The sequence below is a fragment of the Cheilinus undulatus genome, linkage group 4, assembly GCF_018320785.1.
Source record: "Cheilinus undulatus linkage group 4, ASM1832078v1, whole genome shotgun sequence".
NCBI lineage: Eukaryota > Metazoa > Chordata > Actinopteri > Labriformes > Labridae > Cheilinus > Cheilinus undulatus.
The window spans coordinates 30,022,289-30,045,729 of record NC_054868.1 but is presented as its reverse complement, the minus strand read 5'-3'; the positions used below and the strand labels follow the sequence as shown (position 1 = coordinate 30,045,729).

The 23,441-nt window shown below is 38.5% G+C and overlaps 1 protein-coding gene across 7 annotated transcripts in view; it reads left to right on the top strand.

The window, feature by feature from the left end:
* Positions 1-23,441, top strand: part of grin2bb (glutamate receptor, ionotropic, N-methyl D-aspartate 2B, genome duplicate b) — a 171,845-nt gene that overhangs the window by 86,007 nt on the left and 62,397 nt on the right. For all 7 annotated transcript variants that reach the window (XM_041784804.1, XM_041784807.1, XM_041784809.1 and 4 more), the window contains 3 exons: positions 9,478-9,621; positions 12,611-12,881; positions 19,705-19,897. In XM_041784804.1, coding sequence (XP_041640738.1) covers positions 9,478-9,621; positions 12,611-12,881; positions 19,705-19,897 — 608 coding nt within the window. The remainder of the gene's footprint in view (positions 1-9,477; positions 9,622-12,610; positions 12,882-19,704; positions 19,898-23,441) is intronic.

Sequence of the window (23,441 nt, the reverse complement as noted above, 5' to 3'; positions counted from 1 at the left end):
CAAATTTAAAATGAGTTTATATTTTTCATGAAATAAAATTTCGCAGTTACAAAATCTGACACGTTTATGTTTTATTGTGAATGAAATGTGGATCTGAGATTTCAAATCATTGCATTCTGTTATTTACATTTTACTCAGTGCCCCATCTCTCCTGGAAATGGGTTTGTAGCCTGACTATAATCAGAGGGTTATTTGCTATCTAACAATACTCATGGCTTCGTATTCTAATGAGTATCTCAGAGGCTAATGTAGCTAATTTAGGATTTCAAACATAATGTGGTGTACTTAAAGCAAAAGCGTTCAGAAATGTTCAACATGGTCATCCAGCTTTTGTTTATTAAAGCAGAGCAAACCTCCTTTATGTAACTGTGCAGAGACACATTCAGACCAGGTCAACCTGCAGTCCCTCCAGTCATTTTTCACACAGTCTAATCATGTCTGACAGCACAAATAACAATCTGTAACCCACCTCAAAGATAGTCACATGCAACGTATAGAAAAAAAGACAACAGCAAAGCTTGAAAATTACGTGACAAACCTCTTTCCTGGGCTCATAGTAAAGGAGTGCATGATGAGAAACGACAGGCAGGGAGACAAGCAGGCACGAATGCTCTCAGCCCACGTAATGACACACACACAGACCACGGCCTGCAGGACACTTCACACCTCAGTGATATGAACTAATGGAGCTGCAGGACATAATTTAAAACGGAAAAAAGAGAGGAAGAAGATTTGGTGAAAGTGGGTAAAAAAATAAGTATAGTACCACATAAATAAAAGAACAAAATCAAATAGGACTGATTTGGATATGAAAGAGAAAGTGGAATGAGATGATGATTTGTAGTAATCTAAGAAGGAGAGAGTGAAGTAAGTAGTAACACCATGATCCTTCTGAATGGCAGGTTTAGGTCTCACAAGTGATTAAACCTCTCTGAGGCCACTTTGAGAAAGAAGAATCAGGAGAGTGATAACAAGATGAAGAAGGAGTTTAAAGGTTTAAGGACATACGGATACTGAGTGAGTGAGTGAGTGAGTGAGTAAGTGAGAGGAAATTAAAAAAGCAGGACCAAATAGAGCAGGGTAGCTCAGTGATGGGGAAGTAGGCTGCTCCAGACTGTAGATTTTCAAATGTATACAAAGAATCCTAAGAATGTCCATTATGGTGATTTGGTGACCAATCATTCTGGTAGATCTGCTTAAAATTGTCAAGATGATAGTCTAGAGATATCACATTTCTGGTGTATTTTAGAGTCTGTGTAAAGTGCAGAAAATATGTTTCTAGTTTTTTAAGCAACAGAAGACTTTATTTTCCATAATGCTTTTTAATTAATAAAACAAATACGTTTATTAACATTAAGAGTCCAAATAATTAAAAATTCAACAGGAATTTACTCAATAATCAGCAGGAAAACAACTTTAGGGCCACAGAGACACTGTACAGTTAGAATTCTATTTGTTGAGCCATGCTCTGAGTCAAATAAAGGTCTGAATTAATTTGCTAGGCTGAACAGTCAGTTCAGAAAGTTCAGACTGGTATCAGATCAGTACTCAGTATTGGCTGATACCCAACACCTTGGTATCAGAATCGTATCTGGAAGGAAAAAATGGTATCAGAACATCAGTATGAAGGCATAGCTAGTATGCAAATCTACAGACTGTCATTTTGACAGTTGTGGCTACTTACCAGGTATTGCTATTAAAAACAAGATTAATGCTGTAAAACAGTTTAATTGAACATAAACATTTTTCAGTGTCTTTCTCCGTAGATATATTCACCTTCTGCATCAACACAATGCTGCATTCTTATCTGCCACTGATCAAAGCAGTGCAGTAGGTTTTCTTCTTTTCTTAACTTCTGACACAGACTCAAAACGTGCTCCTCTGAGCACAGATTTGATCTGAGGAAAAAGGAAGAAGTCACAGGGTGCTGAATCAGGTGAATAGGGAGGTGATCAAGCAATGTGATGATTAACTCAGAGCTCAGTATGAGCTGGAGTGTTGTCTTGATGAAGAAAGAAACCATTTTTCCACAACTGTGATCTCTTTCTTCTTGATTTTTCTTGCAGTTTTATTAAATCCTGTTTATAATAGTGTTGATTCACCATTGACCCTCCTGGAAGCCACTCCTCCAAAATTATACCCTTTATTTAAAAAAAAAAAAAAACATGGCCTTGAATTTGGACTTGCTTTGTCATGCTTTCTCATCCTTGTTGATGATGATAGTTTTCCAATGCATTGACTGCCTTTTGGTCTCAGCATCATATCGAAAGATCCAAGTTTCATCACATGTAATCAATTCTTCTAAAAAATGTGAATTTCCTTCAGTTTTTTCTTCAATGTCTCCATAAATTTGCTTCTGTGTTTTTTTCTTTTGATGAGGAGTCGTAAGTTTTGAGCTTTGGCATGCACTTTTGCCATGTTCAAACCTTTATGCCAAATTTGTGAACTGTCTCTTTATCAATGCAGACCATTTCTGCTATCATTCATATACTGAGTTGTCAACCAGTTTGTATGATTTGTTTGATTTGTTGAATATTTTGATATTTTTTTATGTACATGGGCACCGAGAACATTCAGCATCTTGGACATCCTCTCTGCCTTCACAAAAAATTGCACCATTCAAACACATGCACATAGCATGCAGTGTTCCCCATACAACTCAGGTGATGTATGAAAAGATTCAGCTTATTGGAAACTTACAGCAGTTATGCATGAATACCTAGCCTTTAATACATAACACCCAGTTTGACTGTGAACAACTTGGTTTTTATCCTACTGCTAAGAACATCCCCAAATAATACTAGCTCAGTTACACACAGACTGTCTCATGTTAGACTGCGGTGCGTTCATGGTCTACCGCAAACTGTAGGATAGATTTGGATCACTCACTTGGATCGGCACTGTCAGTCAGATATCCGATCTATCAATGACGTCCATATCGGACCTGATACCAGTATTGGATCGGATCGGTCCATCCCTAATTTCAATGTTAGATATTTTTTCAACAGCATATAAGCAGTATGACATGAAGCTTATTTTAAAACTTCACCAGGCTTTCCAGATACAGAAAGGAAACAACACTAAATATATCGAATCAAAATGGGAAAAGTAACTTCAGGTGGAAACACCGCAGGGGGATTGGTGTTCAATGTGGAGAACACAACACTCATCCACAAGCTCTGAGAAATGGAGAGAATTTGGATGGAAGATTTGGTACGTTATTTTATAACACCACACATTAAAAATCAACAATCTAAAACACATAACCCATGCTGGAGACAGTGTGGACACATCGACACTGTCTCCAGCATCAGTGCCAACCACTCCCATATCTTTTGGACATGTCCAAAAACTCAGTTATTCTGGGTTAATATTGTTGCATCTCTAGAAAAGATTTTTGGTTATGCAATACCACATGATGTGAAACTATTGTATTTTGGTTTGTTTACAGAAAATGTTTCTAAAAAAGATTGGTATTTGTATAAGATACTGCTTGTGGCTTGTAAAAAACCAGTTACAAGAAGATGATATAAACCTGAGCCCCCTAACCTCAAGAAATGGATGGAAACAGTATCTGAAATATACAAAATGGAAAAATAACTTTTTCACTAAGACTTAAAGGAGCAGATTTCACTAAGAGGTGTTCAAATGGACTCAATTTGCTGCAGAAGACGGGAGCGCTATCTCTGACTTTGAACTTTGATGGACTCGTAAAGGACACAAATCACAACCTCATTGTTGGTATTCCATCATTTACCAGACCTGCTGAAGGACTTCGGAGTTTGGTTGTCAGGGAAAAAATAGATGTTCAGTGTGTCAGTGTATGAGTGTAATAAGGAGGTTTGTGTGTCCTGAATAGATGGAGGCACAGATAATGTTCATGGATGAAGGAAATGACTGAATGCACTGATGGAATTATAATTTAGTGTAAGGTTAAGGTTTCTGTGAATTGCATGTAGTGTTCCAGTCATTTATGAAGTCAGCGTGGTGAAGCTGAAATGCTCGACAATGATGGATGTAAGGTTAGAGGTGAATGGTGCATTGGCTGTCTTTATGCCTGAGAAAACCTTCATTACCTCCCTGAGCAGAGTGGAGCGTGTTCCCTGTCAGAAAAGGTAAAACATCAGGTTTCAGCCTGGGCTCATACATTCTCCCCTTCCCCCCTTGTTTCCACCAATGCCAATCCCTTCACCGCCACTTGACACTGCGCTGTTATTACCTCATTACAGTGAAAAGTAGGTAACATATCATTCTTCTCCCAGGAGGAAGGGGGGAGTTGTGCTTTGATGTTGAGTGGAGGTAGCACACCTCACTCGAGGAGCACTCACTCTCCTGTATGACTAACATTTATGGTAGATTGCACTTGTGGATGGATTCACATAGTTTACCTATGGATCTAAATGCACATGAATATGAAATTGTGGCATATATACAGAGCGTAATAGGGCATCCAGGCATAATCTGATCTGAAGGGAACATGTAGACATTCACTGAAGAGCCAATTTATAGCTTAACCTTTTATTTTTAAATGAAAGGAAAAGACAAGTGAAGTGAAAAAATAATAACTGAATAAAAGGCATACGAAGAATTCTTCACTGAGCAAACTGTCAGGCAGAGAGTAGTTGGTTTCTTTCTTTCTATTTTTTTTTTTTTTTTTTTTCACTTTTTTATCTTGGCTGAAAAATAAGTTAGATGTGAATACAAAAATATCTTTTCAACCCTTAACAACTTTGATTTGAATGTGAAATTATCTGCTGCTGGATTCAGAGCTATTACTTTCCCCAAACATTTATGGTGTTCAAAGTACAAATTTTACAAAAGCTTAGTTTTTCACTGACTTGTTTTTTTTTACTTGTTTTGAATGAAGTGCCATTACAGCTGCTTGTTGGATTACTTTTTTCAGCTATGTACAGACATTAATTTTACTCTTAAATCAGCATGCGTGAAACAAGTGTACCCCTGACTTTTCTGCCGAAAGCTCGGGTCAGGGGTCGTTCAGAGTCTGGAATTAAGACCTGCCAAAGTCCAAATATGGAATCTGAGAGGGCTATCTGCCACATGGTGAATAACATCTGTACCAGAAGAGTGGTAGAGTTTTTTGGGCCACTTTGTTTTGACTTATAATGATAGATCAGTTGGTGACCAGAATCTGCTCATTTTTGTCCTGCTTAGCTGTAATCAGTGATCTTATGGTCCTTGCTTTATTTTTCTGTGATATCATTGTGATTTTGTGCTTGTCACAGGTAACACACTGTGTCATGCCATGCCTGCATTGACACCTAAACTATACCTACAGCTACACACACATGAGCTAGCATGTTGGCAGAGTGGACATGAGGTTCCCATCAGCAGAAGAGGAAAAGCACTGACACACTAGAGAATAAACCATTTCCCTGCACCCGCTCCTCTTGCCTTAAAGTAACCCTCTACCCATGGCAGATCTGCTCTGGCAGTTTGCATTTGTGTACTCGCTTCCTCTCCCTTTCAGGCTGCTGAAGCACAATACATTTAAAGATTATTGTAATAAAATGATTAAAACATTTTTTTTTGGTTACAACAGGACAGTCGTGGTATATGACAGAACCTCAGCTTGTGAGCCTGTGATTAAAAAACATGACCTTATTTGAGACACATCACTTTGCAGGAAATATTATAGACTTATATTGATAACTAACGGATATGAGAACATGATGAAAACTCATTGCAGAATGTGTTCACTGAGGCAGTTAGAAAAAGAGAGGCAGTCAAGTATAATGCTGTAAGAAGTAATTACATCATGAAAACATCTGATTGTAGTTATGTTGTGTGATTTGTAATTCCTTCAGGAGTCATGGAGAATACATCTGACAAGGACGTAGTAATAAACTTCTGTCTCTCGCATGACATCTGCTTCATTTTAGATATTTTGATATATTTTTACATTTTACTCAACAAATATAAAAACAACAAAAATGAGGGCGTAAAAGTAGACAGGAATACAGGAAATACAGGGTTTGAAACATAAATATATTTTGTGGGAGATTTGTCTGAGTGGGAATGAGTGATTGTTGATTTGGTTAATTTGGATATCTATTATAAAAAAAGGACTTTTGTTTCTTTTTGCTGTCAGTTAAATTTTTTTAAAGAAAGGGAATCAATAAATTTGTCTCAGATCACATACTTCTGATACTATACTGTATTACAGTACACTTAAATGCAGTACAGAGTACTTTATCACAGTAAATAGGTATCATCCCAAATTATGGACTGCTGTTTTGCACTAACAGGAAGTATAAATAGTTTATCCTCCTTTATTTTCTTCTTCTACTCCTTTTTCAACAGACAATAGGCGTATTTTTGCTCAGTACTGATATTATGTAACTATCATTTTAACTATGTTAACACTATTGTCTTCAGTAAAAATGAACTTATATTGCCTTCAATGTATTGTTTTAATTAAAATGTGCTACTGCTAACAAAATGTTAGCTAGCATGCCAGCATGCTAACAGTACAACAAACTACATCACTCATGTGTCGTTCATTGAGGCCGTGAGGTGTCCATTGTTCCACACCCAGATCTTGGACATTTTTGAGTGTGCCATTAGTATACTGCATTTAAATTTACTGTTCAGTTTGAGCACACTCTGAGCACTGATGTACTGAAAGTATTTATTAGTACAGAAGTATTTGACTTAGGACACACTGTATCTCAACCCAAATTGGTCTCAGCAGGTAAGACAAGAGCAAAATCAGAAATATAAATTGGCCAACAAAACTGGAATCAGTTTATCTCTGGTTGTGGTGTAGCTACAGGTTCTTTCTCCTAATCCTTTGCGGGCTAAAACACACACATAAAGTGATACATACATGTTAGGAGTGCCAGCCACTGTGGCATTATTTGCTAAACAGATCATCAGCTTACCTTTTGCAAGCAGCCTGTTACCAACTAGCCATAGCATAAAGCTAACTTAGTAGCTAGTAAATGGTGATACTTACAGAGAGACAACCCTCAAAATGATTTATTTAGCCATTTTTGTCAGTGAAAAGGTGCTTGGCTAATAGATTGTTTTCCTCTCCTTGCCACCGTGGCCTGAGTCAGAGTTCCTTTCAGACCTTGATGTTTGCATAAAGCTTAAAGAACTACTGGGCCTGTTTTAAGAGTCACTCGGCTGCATGTTTGTAGACTGCTCACTTTGGATGCAGCTATGTGAGCTACCTGAGCTAGTTTAATCTCCTCAGTTGAGCTATGCTCTCCACATCCTCAGGCTTTAAAACTAGCTTTATTTGACATATTGACATAAGAGTAATGTTGTCACAATAACAGAATATTGAATTTTGAAACAGTAGCTATCTGTTTAGAAGCACAATATCAAAATGATTTCCTGGATACCAATTAGTTAATAGTTACCTGCACATAAGAAAGGTTCACAAAACAGCACATACTAGAATTCTGCATTATGTTCCCAGTGATAAAAGGTTAATTCAAAGCAAAATGAATACAAATTCTCCTGAAAAATTGTATAGGGTCTACCTAAAGTCAAAAATTTTCTCTGAATTATTATTAATAAACCAGAATAGATGTATGGATTGGTTCTTTTTTGTGTTTTTCAAACATTTCATATTTCGGTCATTTCATGGGGTGTCAGTGCTTGTGCAGGGCTGGAAGGCTGTCATCAGTATGCAGATTGTGATGTAAAGAACTTCTTGGGACAAACAGGGAGTGAAACAAGGACAGAGGCTCTGATGGAGGGGGGAGCAAAGAGGCATGCAGCGGGCAGATAGAAGCACATCTTCAGCATCAAACAAAACCTTGAATCTTCCTTCATGTCTGTATAGAGGTTTTGGTGTGTTCCCCTTCTTTAGAGCATAACTGCTGGGAAACAGTCATGACAATACTGATACTAAGTCCTCTCTCAGTATCAGTCTGTTTTAGCAACAGGATACCAGTGTTTACTGCAAGCTCTGCCTCTCTCTCTCTCCACCCACAGCATCCTTGGGTTCGAGATACAAATGTGTATTGGTTCTTCTTCAAGGTTTGGTACTTTTGGTACTAAAGCTGTGTTAAGTTTGTCAACTAAAACTATGACTAAAAATGTTTGTCAACAGCCTTTTCTCCATGAGAAAGACTAGACTAAGACCAGACTTAAACAGATCTTTGATGACTAAAACGGACTAAAAGCAGATTTAGTTTTTTTTCAAGATGACTAAAACTAGACTAAAATATAATTTAGTTTTCGTTGGACATTCAAAATCCATGATATTTCTCCTCTGTGGGTAAATCTGTCAAAATACAATGCATCTGTATCTGTATCTCTTCTGCCTCTCACCTGTAGAAAACAGGGATCCCAGGTTTGGCAGGGTGTGTAGGACATACTACCATGATTTGGTTCCAGATTTAGGTAAAAGAATAAATGCTTGGATTAAAAGTTAAGACTAAAAAGCGTGGACTTTACATTGACTAGTTGTTGAGTTTTCATAGACTAAAATTAGACTAAAACTTTAAAGGGTAGAAATGACTAAAATGTGACGTAAACTAAAAGGCATTTGATCTAAAGACTTAGACTGAGACTAGAATTGAAAATAGCTGTTAAAATTAGCACTGTACTAAAGAATTAAAAAAAACCTCAGATATTTGTATCATATAAACTCTTCAAAGTAGACAACCTTACATAAGACTAGTGTCATTTAACTCATTCATCTTACATTTATCCTTTTAAACTATGTTGGCTGAGAAATGGTTAAACAGCATCCAGTGAGTCAGCATGACCCAACACCCCCAGTCATCTCAGTCACCTTTCTACTGTATACTTCACTCTGTCCACACAGAGAGCCCCTGACATGATGCTGTTCTCATTACAGCCCCTCTGCCACGTCGCCTCTGGTCACTAACATTCCTGAATAATCCGTCTTGACTTCTGTGTCCCGTCGAGTTACTTGGCAGTTTAATATGGTTGACTGACCTTCACCAATCTACAGCACCAGACATCAGGCTTCTGTAACTCCAGGACTTCTTTTACTTCCCGCTTCCTCTTTTCTTTCTCCCTCCTTGGAGGAAAATATTATGAAAGCGATGTCTGTCATCAAATAGGGCCCCCCACATTAAAAATAATTGTACCAGATGGCAATTGTACCTGTTATTCTTTGGCATTCCCTGGGCAGCATATTTAAATGCCCCTGAAAAAGAATGAGTCATCTTTTTTGCTGAATATTCATGCTATTGAGAAAACCCTAAGACATTGCGTTGATGTAAGTATTTCAAAATTATTGAAATATATAAAGTTCTTTTGATTTATAAAAGATATTTCATAATGTTGCTTATTTTCAGTGTTCATAAACAGAGAATGCTCTGAGCTCTAAACAGGACTATATTTGCTCCTGAGGCTCACTGGAGCTGGACACGCTCCATAATCATCTGTGGCCTACCTTCCAGTTTTCTCTCTCATGCTGTATGACTCATGACCTTGTTTGCTGATTGGCTCCGTGTCTTTGGTTTCCAGGACGACAACTCCATGTTTTTCCAGTTTGGCCCGTCCATCGAGCAGCAGGCCTCGGTCATGTTGAACATCATGGAGGAGTATGACTGGTACATCTTCTCCATAGTCACCACATATTACCCCGGCTACCAAGACTTTGTCAATAAGGTAAATAAGCAATCAAAGTCACTTACATAAAATTCTGTGTATCTGGACACACGGTGCCTATCAAAAGTATTCATTCTGTTGGATGTTTTACCCTTTTATTGATTTAATAAATGAAGCATGGTCAATATAATTTGGCTTTTTTTTAATTGCAAAAAACGTTTTAAATTTTAAAATGAAAACAGCCTTCTGCAAAGTAATATCAAATTAAATAAAATTCTGTAATATAAAATAAGTGACGCACAGATATTCATTCCCTTTAAACTGACTGATCAAATTTAACAGAGGTCTAGCCAATTAGGACTAGTAGTGTCTCAGATGATTGTAGTGTGCAGACACCTGTGTCTGGAAAGTCCAGTCACTGGTTAATCAGTATTCCTGGCTACCATTACACCATGAAAACAAAGAAACACTCCAAGCAACTCAGAGAAATCGTTATTGAAAAGTAAGCATTAAGAAAAGCATTAAGAAATGGAAGGAATGTGGTACTTGTGCAAAATGCCTTGATCAGGCCGTCCTCACAATTGACCATGCAAGAAGGAGACAGGTAAGAGAGACCACAAAGATACCTATGACTTCTCTGAAGGAGTTGCAAGCATCAGCAGCTGATAGGGGATACTCTGCATACAAGTAAAGCTTTATGGGGGAGTGGCAAAGAGAAAGCCACTGTTGAAGAAAACTTTTCAGTCTCAACCAGTTTTCCCAAAGGCAAGTGGGAGACTCCATGGTCAAGTAGAAGAACGCTCTTTGGTCTGATGAGAAAAAAAATGTGCTTTTTGACCATCAGACAAGACATTATGTTTGGAGGACAAAATCACATCATCCCCAATTGAAGCACAGTGGTGGCAGCATCATGCTATGGGGATGCTTCTCAGCAGCCAGCCATGTAAGGGTTGTAAAGGTGGAGGGTAAAGTAAATGAGGCAAAATATAGGAAAATCCTGAAAGACAGTTTTATTAACTCTGAAGGATAACTATGGCTTGGGGGGAGATTTATTTTCCAGCAAGACCATGACCTGAAGCATACAGTGAAAGCTACAAAGACATGGTTTAAAGACAGCAAGGTGAATATTCTGGAGTGGCTGAGTCAAAGCCCAGACCTAAATCCAATAGAGATTTTGTGGCTCTTGAAAAGGGCTGTTCACACCTGATCCCTGTGCAACCTGACAGATCTTGAGCAGTTTTACAAAGAAGAAGGGAGTAAAATTGAGCTGTCCAGATGTGCAAGCCTGATACTGACTTAAAGGAGGTGAATTTATGCAGTCACTTATTTTACATTACATCATTTTGTTGAAATAGTCGTTACTTTGAAGAAATCAGTTTTCACTTTGACATTAAAGCAGGGTAAATCCTAATTATTTTGACCATGATTGATTTAAAAAATCAATTAAAGGGTAAAACATCCAAGTGGATGAATACTTTTTATAAGCATTGTATCTTAGAGGGGGCCCACAAAATGCACTGCCTTTAAACCTGCAAGAAGTATTCCTTTGACTGCAGAAGCAGAAGGACATTAAAATGAGAAATCCAGTTTCACTTTGGGTCCCTGGCACATTAGATATTATTACTTCTATCTTTTGGGGACCTGTTATAGAAGGTCAGTTCTCTACCATATTTTCACATTGTTTTGTGGCACTGTAATAAGATTTCAGTCCTATTGCTTTTACTTTTCATTTCTTCTGAACTTAAGCAAGGACTATTTACAATGGCTGAAATGATCCAAACAGCTGCAACTATTTCCGGGGACATGATTGTCTTTTTGGTTTCAAGCCATAATTTCAAGCTTTTGGGGAAAAAAATGATAAGGTTTGGCAGAGCCTGATGTAAGTGGGAAGCGAGTTCCCTTTTCTGATTGCTTTAATGGAAGAAAGCAGATTGGCCGAACATGTCTCTTTGAATGCAGCCCCTCAGTGAGGCTCCAGACGCCTCCTTATCTCCAGAGCTGAGAGGAGACTCTTTAAAGTCAATGGTACAAGATCCTGAGTGACTTTGAACATCAGACACAGTTGAAAAGAATTAAAAATGCTTTTGAAAGTTGGCTAATTATAGTTCTCTATATTACTGCTGAAATGGCTGCATACCCTTTGAACAAAGTTTAAGTATCATTGTAGTTTAAACAAAAGCCAAACATTATAAATCTAAATGGAGGATATGTATGTGGATATTAAGCATGCAGTCTTCTTTGGGGAACATATTAGAGTAGTCCAGTTTATTTTATGTTTGTTTATGTTCATACAGCATCTACAGTACAGAGTCTGTTATAAGCTTAGTGTGTTTACTGTCCCTGCAGTACTGTATATCTACAAAATGTAGAGGGAAAATATGTTGAAGACAAATTCAAACTCTAGAGAATTAGGTAGTGAGAAGAGCTCCAACTCGTTTATATTTGGGCAGCCACTTTAAACTAGCATCATAAATCTGAAAACAGCATATGGATTTAAGGTTTTCTTTTCTTTTTCTCTCAGTACAGAAGAAAATGGGTGTTGTTATGGGTTATCAGTACTTTGTATTCAAATCTTTGTTCTGCTTTTCACACAGCCCAAATAAGTCCTGCTGCATTGATTCCTACAAGGGCCAGCTATTTCTCTGAGACCCTGAAAAATAAAACAAAAAATAAAGATATGTATTTAATTTAAATGCCATCTTTTAAAATAAGAACCCTTGATACAAAAAATGGCTTCTTATCTAGTATAGCTGTGCTTGGCGCAAATAAAATAGACACAGTTTTTCAGTGAATTTCCTCTGTGTTCAGATAGAACCTGAAGATCTGGGATAAGAGATTACCTAATTTTGCTCTTTTGCATTTGAAAAAAAATCGACCACTGCGTCCTACTCCCAGAAGATGTGTTAAGAAAGAACAGTTTTGCTATCTGGGAGCTGGAGGAGGAGACATCTCAGTCAGTTTTGTTCCAGCATCTCTCCGAACAACTCCTCCTGTATGTGTGCAGCCTACACTTTGTAAAAATCACTTCTCCCTTTCCCTTCCTATCTAGGTCCGCAGCACTATCGAGAACAGCTTTGTGGGCTGGGAGCTTGAAGAAGTCCTCCTATTGGACATGTCAGTGGATGATGGCGACTCCAAGATTCAGAACCAGATGAAGAAACTGCAGAGTCCGGTTATTTTACTTTACTGCACAAAGGAGGAATCTTACACCATCTTTGAGGTGGCCCATTCTGTTGGCCTCACGGGTTACGGCTTCACCTGGATCGTTCCCTCACTGGTGGCTGGAGATGCAGACAATATACCCTCTGTCTTCCCTACAGGTACACCCAATCACCAGGGTCCAGTTAAACAGAGGCATACTTTGACTGTGGCTTATATTCATCAATCGTAGACAGGGGGTATATTAACAATTTTTGTGCAAAGCACAAAACATTCAATTACATCAGTTGCATTTCTAAAACCACTCAATTACCTAACAATATGCTTAATAAGTGAACATACTTTAAAAAAAAAACAGCCTATATTACAGCTTCCCATCAATGGCCGCAACACAAAACACTTTCTGCCACTGGATCTGCCCTTAGTCAGGATGAGAATGAGAGGGGAGATGCTGACAGCTCATCTCTACATTCAGACAAAACAAAATCAAACCTCAGGAAGCTGATGTCCGTGCATAAAGTTGCCAAACTTTATCGTAGTGTTGGTGCTTGATGATGATTAGAGCGATATGCTTTGTAAAGTGGACCTTTAAATGGAGCAGATAGTGGATCAAATAAGTCCCATTTATGCTGCTATTTGCTGCCATAGTCCTTTTGAAGTTTTAGCTCTGAACTGTATTTGTCTGTATTGATATCAGTATTGGCTTTAATGAATTTGTAAATATCAACATATCATGCATCCCTTGTCAAAAATAAGAGTACAATAGTACAATATAGCACAAGCTTTATGTTCTAATGTGGGCTTTGTCTTATTTTATTTCATGGATTTACTGCAGGCCAATTAAAATTGGACCACAGGCTATAGTTTGGACACCCCTGGTAAATGTAATGATACTTAAGGAAACAGAAAAATACCTTAAGACATGCAATAGAAAATGTAAGAGAGGACATCTATTTTTTTAACACACTAATAATACACTGCCTGGTCAAAAAAAAGTCGCCACCAAAAAAAGGTCACACACTAATATTTTGTTGGACCGCCTTTAGCTTTGATTACAGCACGCATTCGCTGTGGCATTGTTTCGATAAGCTTCTGCAATGTCACAAGATTTGTTTCTATCCAGTGTTGCATTAATTTTTCACCAAGATCTTGTATTGATGATGGGAGAGTCTGACCACTGCGCAAAGCCTTGTCCAGCACATCCCAAAGATTCTCAATGGGGTTAAGGTCTGGACTCTGTGGTGGCCAATCCATGTGTGAAAATGATGTCTTATGCTCCCTGAACCACTCTTTCACAATTTGAGCCCGATGAATCCTGGCATTGTCATCTTGGAATATGCCTGTGCCATTAGGGAAGAAAAAATCCATTGATGGAATAACCTGGTCATTCAGTATATTCAGGTAGTCAGCTGACCTCATTCTTTGGGCACATAATGTTGCTGAACCTAGACCTGAGCAACTGCAGCAACCCCAGATCATAGCACTGCCCCCATAGGCTTGTACAGTAGGCACTAGGCATGATGGGTGCATCACTTCACCTGCCTCTCTTCTTACCCTGATGCACCCATCACGCTGGAACAGGGTAAATCTGGACTCATCAGACCACATGACCTTCTTCCATTCCTCCAGAGTCCAATCTTTATGCTCCCTAGCAAACTGAAGCCTTTTTTTCCGGTTAGCCTTACTGATTAGTGGTTTTCTTAAGGCTACACAGCTGTTCAGTCCCAATCCCTTGAGTTCCCTTCGCATTGTGCTGTGGAAATGCTCTTACTTTCACTATTAAACATACCCCTGAGTTCTACTGTTGTTTTTCTTCGATATGATTTGGCCAAAAAATTTAAGTGATCGCTGATCATGATCATTCAGGATTGTTTTCCAACCACATTTCTTCCTGGAAGACAATGGTTCCCCACTATCCTTCCAGTTTTTAATAATGCGTTGGATAATTCTTAACCCAATTTTAGTCGTTTCTGTAATCTCCCTAGATGTTTTCTCTGCTTGATGCATGCCAATGATTTGACCCTTCTTTAACAGACTAACATCTTTTCCACAACCACAGGATGTGTCTTTTAACATGGTTGTTTAAGAAATGAGAAGTTACTTATTGCATTAGCTGGGTTAAATAATTTGTTGCCAGCTGAAAGATAATCGCCCATGCAGTAATTATCCAATAGGAGGCTCGTACCTATTTGCTTAGTTAAATCCGGGTGGCGACTTTCTTTTTTGGCCAGGCAGTGTATTTAGTCTGTCTGTCTGTTTCATGCGGTATGACTACATATGCAGATGCTTATTAGCCTATTAACCTAAAGACAGCACTTGTAATATCAAAAAGAGATAGATGCATTATTTGATAGATAGAATTGTAATTAGAAGTTAGTGCAGAGGCCAACACTGTGTCATTTCACCAACTGGAACCTGTGATGTGCCATGTGTAATAAATTAGTGGAGCAAGAGCAGAGAGAGAAAAAGAGAGGTGAAGAGGAGCAGAAGGGGAAATTATTTTGACTGATACTTGTAATTAACATCATCTAACCTACAGGCCTGAATAACAGTATTTATGGTTTGTTTGAGTAAGCTCTCCTTAAACATAATGCCCACCTGTATCATGCATGCCTTTAGCCTGCCCTGTCAATCGCCTGCAGTGACATGCTTGGCACCGTGTCAGCAGTGACTGCTCACACTCCATGCACAGAGGGTTATGCAGGATGTGAGGGAGTGACATTCAGGTCCATTCCAAATTTTACCACAAATACATAAAAAAAAATTGAGCGGGCACAAGTCTCTAATCTCGAGTCCATGTCAAGTCCGAAGCCTTTGAGAGGTGACTTACAGTTAAGTTTACGCATGCGGCACACACATACACATACCTCTCTCTTTCCCAATCTATCATCACACGAGGGATGCGCTATAAGACGATCTCAGATCGTGAAGAAATATAATGTATTGGCGATCTCCTTAATCTGTTTTATTGTAGGATCGGCTCTACTACTTCTCATCTCAGGTCATGACAATCCTAAGTAAGACTGGTTTAGTTTTTGTTATGAGTTTTAAGTGAAAGACAGTTTTACAAAAGTTCTTCCAGCATGACATTGTGACACTGCAGTGCATCACTGTGGTAAAACTGAGTTGCTCCTAACTTGGCTAACTTGTCGGTCAGGGTCAGAATAGTTTTGCACAATGGAAATATTTGATTATTAACCCAACATCAATGTTTGCAATTAAGATAAAATCGAATGTCATTAGCCGATAGGTGCAGGATGTTGATGCGGCATCATGAAGACAATGAGACTGAGAGGAAACTGGCTTTCTACCAAAAAGGCATTTTATTGTTCAGCTTAACGGCGTGACATCCTGTCTAACAGCATGTTTTACTTACTGTGTACGCAGAGAAATGGTCTTTAAATACCTAACCGTGTACAGAGTCCGGTCTTTCAAACATGCAGTCCTAACCTTGCAAAGCAGATGGATTTGGCCCGATTCCATGTCTGTCATCAGGCAGATCCATTTTAAAAATCTCCAGTTTAAAATGATTGTGCCACATCTGAGAATGGATCTGATAAGTCAGCGTCAATTTAGGAGAACGAGGCAAAAGCTACAGGCAGGGTTTAGTTGCACTGGAAGCTGGTAATATTGGCTGCCATTGATAAAGCAATCAGCTCAGATGAAGCTGCTTAGTTGTGGTGCAAGCTGAAAACCACACTCAAAGTTTTTCTTGGTTGAGAAGATGCTTTGCACTTCTCCTTATTGGCCTCAGCATGAGTTTTATCCACCCACAGCTCCACCATTTGTGAACTACAACAGTACCTGCTTGGAAGCTCTTTTTACTTACTGGAGCTGTGCATGTCTGCTACCTCATTTTGGCATTTTATCATTTTGTCACAGACACAGCATTCATCTAATCAACTTCCAAAAAGTTTTTAGAAAGTCTTGCCCTTTCCTAACATTTTGTATTATAACTTTCTCAGGTGAATGTGAAATTGATCCCATGCAATGGACATTTGAAACAGTCTATATGGCCTGTCATGTTAATTCAAGCTAGCATAAAAGATATTTTTACTTGACAGTTTAGGTTTGGTCATGAAAGTCTCTATTTGGCAACTGTATTTCAGTCTGTAAGGACTTGGATAGGTCTGGTTGCTGAAGAAGTGCCAGCTAATTTCCTGAGCACTGCCAAGGTGCCCTTGAGCAAGGCACCAACCCCCCAACTGCTCAGACGCCCCTCACTTTGACATCTCTCTACTAGTGCTTGTCCATAACAGGAGTGGGATCCTGACTCATAGATGTATCCTGTTTTGGAGGGACAGAGTGTAGAAAATTACAGAACTTAACTCTGAATATGCACAAACCTTGAGAGGTAAATGGAGGGAACTAAGGATTTCTAATACATCTAGTATGTAATGAAGGCAAGCCCAAAAATTCTATGTCATCATTTATGCAGGGTGAAAATCTGAAACAGACTGCTTATGAATCAAAAATCTGTATCAGGGGAAGCTTTAAGCCAGGTGTACATTGTGCGATTTACAGACCATTTGGACACTTTTTGAGTACATTCTAATTTAAAAGTCAATTTCACAGGAATTCATGCAATTGCAGATTGTGTTTATTGTAACAGACCTATGAAGGAGCAAAAGGTAAGGGCCCCATTGTTGGAAATGCAATCCTGAAACCTATCAGCTGCAATTAATTGCATTTAATGGTTGGTTTCTAGGTGTAGTGTCAACTTAGCATCTAAGTTTGTTGACCAGGTGGTGATCTTTAGCCCTTTTGTGTTGTGCATTTCCACAACATTGCTGCAGTGAAGCTCCATGTCATGTCATTTCTGCACGTTGTAATATTAGTGTCCCCATCAGTTAATTCACAGTGCATTAGGGTATCCCATTAAAACTAGCCCCAGCACAATATTGTGGTTTAAATAAAATGCACACATGGTTTAAATATTTTCTCTGCTTGATGTGTTAAACCTTTATGGACTGTAAAATATACAACTGAAGAGTTTTTGAGGCAGTGCTCATTTAAAGCTAATTGCCATATATTAAGTATTAGGCCAACTTTCTCAAATCAATTATGATATTTATTTAAGAAGCACTGGAGATGTTGGACAACTGTTTCTTCTTTTGTCTATCTTCTGAATTAATTTATTTGATTTTTATGTATTTTAGCATTTTTTTACTGTACTGCTTTCCATATGAGTGCACACACATGCTCACCTCAAAAGTATGACTGCTCCAAAATCTGCCTTAAAATCCAAAACAAAAAGGTTTGAACAGGGGAAAAAATGTGTTTTAAAAAAATGTCAAAATGACAGAAGTGATTTGTGCCTGGTTGTCCCTCTTGCCAGCCAGTAACATTTATTTTGTTTCATTTAAAATATGTTGTCCCCAATTTTCTAGTCATTTCCTTGTAGTGAAATACACTTAATGTCAGTGTTTCTGCTATGAGTAATATGCATTTAGTCACTGCATTCTGTCAACCTAAACTGAAGAGCTATAACTGTCCTCCAATTAGCCTAAATATGAGGGATCCAGTGAGTTTTATGCAGTGTGCCTCATAAATTTTTAATATGGGAATGAAAGGAGTTAAAATTGGTACTCCGCATCAACAAGCACCATTAATATTTGAAGTAAAAATTCAAAACTTAACCTCATGGTTTATGATACCACTAGAAGTGCAATAGAAATCTAATATCACAGTGATTTATGACAGTGAAAAGATCATCATCCATCCTCTTCTTGATACTGACCTTGTTTAATTTCATGTAGGGAATCAGATGATCAGATGTACCATTTTGAACAAAAAACACAAAACTCACATAATCAGACAGCACTGCCATTTTTTTTTTTTTTCAGTTTTTGAGAAAAACACTGAACTCTTTATGACACTGTTTCATTGCAAAGTTTCATGAAAACTTTGTTCTGAAATGTGGACACCAGTGACAGATGGGCATGTTTGCATATGCAAATGTTGTCCTGGTGTGTTTGCAGTACATTGTGCCAGTCAGTGCCGTGTGCATACTGATTCCAGCTAACCTTGGGTGAGGGAATTTCTCAAATGTGTGGGAGTTCATTTTGTTATATATGATTCTTTTATGTGAACTTATTACACAGTAACCCTCAAAAATGGGAGATAAATGTTGACTGCAACGCTTTACTTTTATATCCTGGATTTCAGTTCTAAAAATAGTCAGGGATTTCACCTCTCTGGGGTCCATCATTAAGAAAATTCCTAGGGATGTTTTGAAAACATCTCTCCGGGGAATCAGTTCAGGCAGGAGAGAGACCACTTTGTCATTTCGCAGCAGATCTCCAAGCGTGTTTGAAGCAGTTTATTTGGAGCTTTCACTTCTGTAGTCTCATTTTCTTGTGCTGCCGAGAAAGAAGAAAAAAGTGAAAACAGTAACAACACCAAGGCTGCCTGAAAGTTCAGGTTCACCCTTTTAAAAAGATTTACAGTGCAGTTTTCAAAAGTGAAAACATCATCTAAACAAGCATCTTAAAATGACCTGAAAACACGGTTGTTTCAGGGTGTAAGAAATGAACACTTACATCTGATACCCAGCAGTTCCTCGTGTGCTAAAGTTACACAGAACAAAATGAACTGGGGGGTCATCACACTCACATTAAGCTTTTTTTCCCACACACTTTCAACCCTTATGACAGTTTGTTTTGTAAACAGCAGAGTAATCATCTTCCCTGTGGAACAAACTAAAATATTGTAGGTGTGATTGCACTCTTCATTTTGTGTTAAACTGCTTTTCAGCTTCCTCTAAATTACTTTCATTTCTTTGTATCTCGTCCCCTTCGGATATTTTTCATTGCACTGTGCCCCTGCCTGCTTATTTTTGTCCTCTTTCTTTTTCTCACATTTTCTGTCCTTCCCTCTCCTTTCTTCTCACCTTTCTCCATATTTCTTAGACTTTTTTCTTCCCTCTGTGGAAATATACCCCTTCTTCTCACCTCACTCCATCTCTCTCTCTCTCTTTCCCAGGGCTTATCTCGGTGTCGTATGACGAATGGGACTACAACACTGAGGCCAGGGTTCGTGATGCAGTAGCTGTCATTGCCACAGCGACCTCCACCATGATGCTGGATCGGGGGCCACACACCCTACAGAAGTCTAGCTGCCTCGGGACGCCTGACAAAAAAAGCTCCAACACCGGCCACTCCAAGGAAATCCTGAAGTGAGTTGATGCTGGGTGGATGGTTGGTCAAGGGGAATTATTGCAGAGGGTCAGTGTGTCAATGAAATCATGCCCCTGAACAACATTTGTCCCATTATAGCTGGTAGGATTGTATTCAGACATGATAAGTCTTACAAGCTTTGGATTTCTTTATACACCAAAGCATTGCATATGCACACTGCACAGGTATGTCTTTTTAATGCCGAGCATACAAGCCATTCAAGGATATTTGCACAAACATTTAAATTATATTACTACTTTGAATTCTTTATATTTTATCTTAGCCAGTAGAATAGACAATAAAAAGTCTCTGTGACAAAATTAATTGAGAACTGCTAGCTAGACATGAAAAAACACTGCTGCTTATCTTCAGCTTGGTAAGGTAAGTTATGAATGCTGCTATCAAGTGATTAAAAATATAAAATGTATACTAATCATAAAGCAACAGCTGTCTAAATAATGATACTCAAAAAAAGCATGTGTTTATAAAGAACCTTTCACAGCATCCAAGGACACTTAACAGAAAGACAGATGACAAAACAACACAAATAGGAGTGCTGGATGCATTTTAGGAGCTCCACTTGCTGATAGGCAGCAGTATACTGTACTTGATAACCCTGCCTCTATGTTAACAGATGGGATATGTGTTAAACAATAAAGTTAAAATGCATGTAAATAATTTGTAATTTGTGAAACTCACACTCTGTTGCAATGGTGAGTAGGGATGGGGATTGAAACTGGACCTGGTTCTGTGTTTTTGAAGTACCCGAAAATCAATAATGTTTTGGCTTATCGAGTCAAACAGGCTCTGTGACGTAACGTCGCCTTAAGATACAGTCAGCAGAATTAAAGTTAATCAGCAAACTTAACAGCTGTAAGACAGAAAATATGATGCATTCAGGTAACCTCAGTAAATTAGACAACTGTATTCTATATGTTACAATGTGTTCAAATGCCACATAAAAATGGGAAAATTTAGTTTTGGATGAGAAACCTTAATAAATACAGTTGTGAATATGAAGAATGTGTTTATATTTGAGGGATATAAAATAGATGTGGCAGACTGAATTATAGCTTTTAACTCAAGTACTACTCAGCTAAGACCACTCGAGTGTAAATATTTGTCTCCATTTTGTTTTTCCAACAAACTATGAAAAAGTATCGATAGCGGTATCGATAAGGACTCGGATCAATAAGGAGTATCAATAAGGGTATTAGTATCAATAAAAATTAACGATCCCCATCCCTAATTGGAGTTACTATTCTGTTGAATTTTTCCCAAGTACTTATTTTTAAAAGCAGTTTTGTTTTAATGAGTTTAAAATCTGGACCATAAGTCATCTTGGCAAATAAGCCTGTTCTGTGTAATCTCCCAAGGAGAAAAAGGTTTAAATAGTCCTCCTGCATCACGACTTCCATTTCATTCAGCCGTGGCCACAGTGTGGAGTTTTTCTGTAGCTCTGTCAGTCTTCTAGTATCATCTGTGCTTTTTGCAGTATGGAGTGTGCACATCTACTTGCTACAGTATGGTTGTTCATCTCTTGGCCTTCTGTGGTTGTTGTGAGACAGACGCACAGCCATGTGTATCATTCTGCCCTCTCTGCCTGTCACTTGTTGGACGTACTGAGGAGTATTCCCAGTAAAACTAGTACACAGTGGTAACAGTAACACTGATGATATACTTTCAAAGGAAGAAAAGCGGTTCAAAAGTGGTGCCAAACCCCACTGGTCTGGTCTGTGTCAATATTTATTCCAGCATGTTCTGAGCAGTGAAGCAATACGCAATGAATGGGGCAAATTTTCAACTGTACTAGGTCTCATGCAGTTAGTCTGGGGTGGACGTTTGCACTTAAGGTAATGACATTGCATGTCTCAGAGCTTTATGCTATTCTTGTAAATAGAATGATAAAGGGGAAGAGCTGTCCATTTTGATGTGGAATCAATGTTTCACACTTTACCATAGACTGAGACAGCAGTTGCATTCAAGTGTTTTCATGATCTTTTGCTTGCTAGTTACAGCTTTTAAAATCTACAAGAAACACTTGTCACAACAGACAAATTAGTGTTAATGCTGGGTCAGACTACATGAATTGCAATGTTGCAGCTCCTCGTCAGTCATTGGGTCTGATTATTAACGCAGGGAACGCTCTTAATAGTGTGACATAATCAACAATGTGTCCACGATGTCCCACGACCACAATTCGACTAGACTGGTGTGTCAGAATTGTTCTTGCACCCTTGTCGAGTTTGACACCCTGCCCTGATGTCAAAACAGTGTGTATCCTGATGCCTACCAATAGGAGAACATTTGCTCCTTATGTTTGTATCATCATTTACCAGAGTGTCATACAAGTCCCCACTCTTTTTCCCCCTGGGGATTTATGTATAAATGGAGTATAATGGAGGTAAACTGGGCTAATTTTCTTGGTATGTTGCATTCCTACCTCAAGCTCAATTTAAAGGATATCCGGTCCATATTGTCCTCATCCTGATATATCAGGATGAGCCCCCAGCATCACACAGAGCTCTTATGTTGTAGCTAAGACTGAAAATCTTTCATCAGCACCCCCATGACTTGTAATTTCGCACACAGTTGTGGAGACAGCGGTAACGTCAACATACAGTAACTTAAAGTGGGACCAGTCTGTTGACCAAGACGGGACAAGATTTTTGTCTGACGTGATGCCATCATAACCTGACATGCCAGATGATCCGGGAAAGCTTCAACAGGAAACGTTTGAGAAAAGGCAGAGGCTTTGAAAAAAACTCGGAGTGTGACAGGAACGTTCTGTCTGTCACATCTCTACGGGCCAATCAGAGCAACAAAACATGACGTAGCAGCTATCGAGCTGCGTGTGCAAGTCTATAGTTACCATCTTGTTAAGCTGTGCACATGCAGATGGCTGCGTGTGCACAGCTTAACAAGATGGATTCGCCAGTGAAAAACAAGGAAATGGGTGTATCCATCTGCTTTGCAAGGTTAGTGCCATCATGAACAACCAAGAATAATTGCATTGTCTGAGCCGATCTTCAGTCAGCTTTAAGTTTGCATTCTAAAGTGTCAAATCAAGGATGCATTGTTTTAGAAATGACTTGTCAGCTGGATAGTACATTCATGTTTATGCTCCCTTTGAGGATGGGAATCTTGATCATTTGTCAGCAGTAGCTAAGTGAAGCAGAGGCTTCAAGGGTCAGTTGAGTGTAGATCAAAGCTTTAAATAAGGCCACCAGTTTCCCTTCAAAGTAAACATGTTTGCCTTTGCAGCAAAAATCCCTTGTATTTGCTTTTGATTAAATAATGCTTTGAGTTGAAACTCGGGTCTTAGAAAGATGATCTTTCTGTCTTTAGAAAATATGTCAGATTAAAAAGCAATGTGCATATTCACCTAGTTTAATGGTTTGAAATGTATTTTGGGACAGAAAATGAGCCTGGTCTCATACACAATGCAAAAGATATCCTGAACAAAAGCAGATGAAATCTTTTTGATTCATGTGAGTCACTACCAAACACACCGGCTAGTAAAATAACAGGAGAAATAAATGT